Source organism: Streptopelia decaocto (genome assembly GCF_964273445.1).
Source record: "Streptopelia decaocto genome assembly, chromosome: 7".
NCBI lineage: Eukaryota > Metazoa > Chordata > Aves > Columbiformes > Columbidae > Streptopelia > Streptopelia decaocto.
The window spans coordinates 16,254,352-16,257,391 of NC_138661.1; the positions used below are offsets into that span (position 1 = coordinate 16,254,352).

Below are 3,040 nucleotides of genomic sequence, written 5' to 3' on the forward strand. Positions count from 1 at the left end.
GCTGCGGGCGAGGCAGGGCAGAGGTCAGTCTGCGGGTTTGCGTAATTTTATTTTTATTTTTTCCCCTAATAATTTAATTTCTTAACGTAACAGGTTTGGTTCAAAAACCGCCGGGCGAAGTGGAGGAGGCAAAAGCGATCATCTTCGGAGGAGTCAGAAAACGCACAAAAATGGAATAAAGCGTCTAAAACGTCTCCGGAGAAGAGACAAGAGGACGGGAAAAGCGACTTGGACTCTGACAGCTGATATCTTGCAGGGGGGGATATTTCCCGTGGACTGTCGGATACGCTCCAGAGGATGCTACTAATCTTGCACAAGATCTGCCTTGTTGGAGGGGGAAAATATCTGTATATAATGTACAATGCCCCGAGTTGATTTCGTGTAAATAAAATGTGTTGCGGAGGTGTTGCACAGGTAGACGGCAGCGCGTTTGTTCACCCGGCAGGGCGAGGAGAGGGAAGACGAGAGCGCTAGAGCCCCGCTCCCCGGGGACCACGGGCGGCCTTGCCGGCCCAGTTACTTATTTAACGAGGCTTCGCGTAGTTAGGGAGCAAGCGGAGGGCACCGCGCTGTCAGCCGGGCCCGTTGCTCACCCGCTCGCAGCGGGGCCGAGCGGAGATGGTGGATTTTTCACCCCGAAGGAACGCGGCGGCCGCCCGGCCAGACCGGTGCCGTCCCCGCCGGCAGCGCCAGGCCCGCTGAGGCCGAGCCCGACGGTGGGTTGCCGGGTTGCCCGGCTGCCGCGGCCGGCAGCGAACCTCCCTGCTCCTCCCGGAGCCGCTCGCTGGGCCGCCCGTGGCGATACCGATCTGTCCGTTTATCAGACCCCGCGTCCAAATGCTTCTCCCCGTCGGGAGTGTCGCTGGGCATCCCCCGCCCCGCTGCTCCTGCCGTCCCGCCGGCCCAGCCCAGCCGGAGGCGATGCCCTTGGGGAATGTTTGTAGGCAAAGCAAGCCTGGCCTCGCACTTGTTGCTGTCTTGTTTTCCTGCGCTTCTCTCTCAGCAGTTATGCCCTGTTGAGTTTCCAAAGTGTTTGTCGTTGATCCCCGTTTAGAAAAGCTATCTCGCTACATCGGTGTTTAAAATTGCTGTTAATAAGTTTCAGCTGTTATCAGATTAATTGCGCGTAAGGGGAGATACGAGCCCTCGTGTACTGCTCCTGGTGATGTTTCACAAGAAGTTGCTAATGGATGTTTTGTCCCATTTGAGACAGCACCTTTAAAATGAGGAAAGCAATGACAGCCTGGGGTATTTTACTTTTCCCTCTCCGAGGGCCTCGTGAAAGAGAAGTCTAATTCCCTCTCTAAATTTCACATACATCTTCCTTACGCTTTTTTTCTGTGACTCCCCAGGTCCTAGTGCTTGTCCCTTCAGAGCAGAGCCACGGCAGCCTCCTCGTGTCATCTTGTTTAGAAAAACCTTTCCCTCTCCTTGTGTACAGATTGTCTAGAAATTTAAAACAAATTACGTGAAGGTGTAGAACTAATGCAGATAACCTCTGGCTGAAATCTTCATGCTGTGCCTTTTACTCAGAAACTAAATGGTAGTGAGCTGATTTTCCTTCATTGTGGCCAATGCCTAAACCCACATTTATCTATTCAGCTTGTCTAACCTTGACAAGAAATTGTTTATACAATTATTTATACGAATGTGCTCACCATTGCTTCCAGTGAGACTAGAAAGAGTCAACGGCTGTGTTGCTGCTTCTTTTGATTTTCCTTCCTTTTCTGTTATACCCAGCTTTTTGTGGGTGTTGTAGTATGGTGCATATTTCAGGTGTTAGTGCAACAGGGCAAATCTCAGTATCTGTCTGCTCAGATAGCCCTTCCTAATGCAGCCCTCATGGATGTGCTGTCTCTCCCTGAGCAATCTTTCACCGTACCAAAATGTAGGAACAGATGCCATGGAAGAAATTAAACGTGGTTCAGCATGAGGCAGTCCTTTAGGGGGCTTATGGTTTCATAGCTAATGCTCTCAGAAAGAGAGCAAGAAATGTAGCTTCTTGTTCCTTAGCACAGCAAAGAAGGAAGGGGAAAAGCAGATTTCTCAATGGATTCTTCTTCTTCTTCAATATATAGGTAATGGTTTGGCTCTACAGAGCTATTGCATTTTGGAGATGTTACCCTATTGCAATGGGTACAGATCTGATCTCTCTAAACTGTATTGAATTACAACCCAGCAGAACTGAAAATTACTTTTCAAATTACTGAAAATTAGTTTCCAAAATAAGTTTTGTTATGTTATATGCAGGAAGTCTCACTGAGTGGATTTTTAATGCCACCCCCTCTGCATTTGGGCATTATTAGTTTTTAAAGTGCATACTTGATTTGCAAATAAAAGCTGGGTCTAAGGATACCATTACTCAGGATTTGGCAAATGCTTATACATTTTCTCAACTTCCTGTGTATAAATATACTTACTACTGCGCTGGAAGCTTGGTAGTTTTTGTTTGTTTGTTTGGTTGGTTGGTTGGTTTTTGTTTGTTTTGTATTTTTGTGTGTGGAGTGGTAATTTTGGAAGTCACTATTAAGGATTTTAGTCTGCTTAGCTGAATATGTGAGTTAAACTGGATCTGGGTTTGCAAGGGGTGGGCTTTAAATATGTTTTGATAGCAAATACTAGTTACTTAAGGTTGTAGTTTACATCTTTAGAGATTTTTAGAACTTTCCAAAGGGAGCAAGGTGCTCGAGAACCGTGGAAGCTCCAGGTCACTGAACGTGACAATTTATGGATTTATTTAAAACTTTTTGTTCTGTGGAAGCATGGGACGTGACGTAAAAATCAAAACCTTGTGTTCCAAAACATGCTTTCTATGCATGGGATTATGATGAAGTCACCACTGATTGCTTTAAAATCACATTATACCTTAGTCTGAGTTAATAGTTGAGTTTTCTATAAATTCTTGATTACCATGAACTTAATCATGTAGTAATGGATGTCTGTTCTTATTACTACATATAGATGTAGATCTATTAGAGTTAGTAATACAACTTTAAAATCTAATTGAAAAGCAATTTTAATCTTGACCTACAAGCTTTAA

At 45.5% G+C, this 3,040-nt stretch overlaps 1 protein-coding gene across 1 annotated transcript in view; it reads left to right on the forward strand.

Moving 5' to 3' along the window:
* The window catches only part of GSC (goosecoid homeobox), a 1,846-nt gene extending 1,448 nt beyond the window's left edge, over positions 1 to 398 (forward strand). The window contains exon 3 of the mRNA XM_082057389.1: positions 94 to 398. Coding sequence (XP_081913515.1) covers positions 94 to 246 — 153 coding nt within the window. The 3' untranslated portion in view covers positions 247 to 398. The remainder of the gene's footprint in view (positions 1 to 93) is intronic.
* Positions 399 to 3,040: the final 2,642 nt, after the last annotated feature.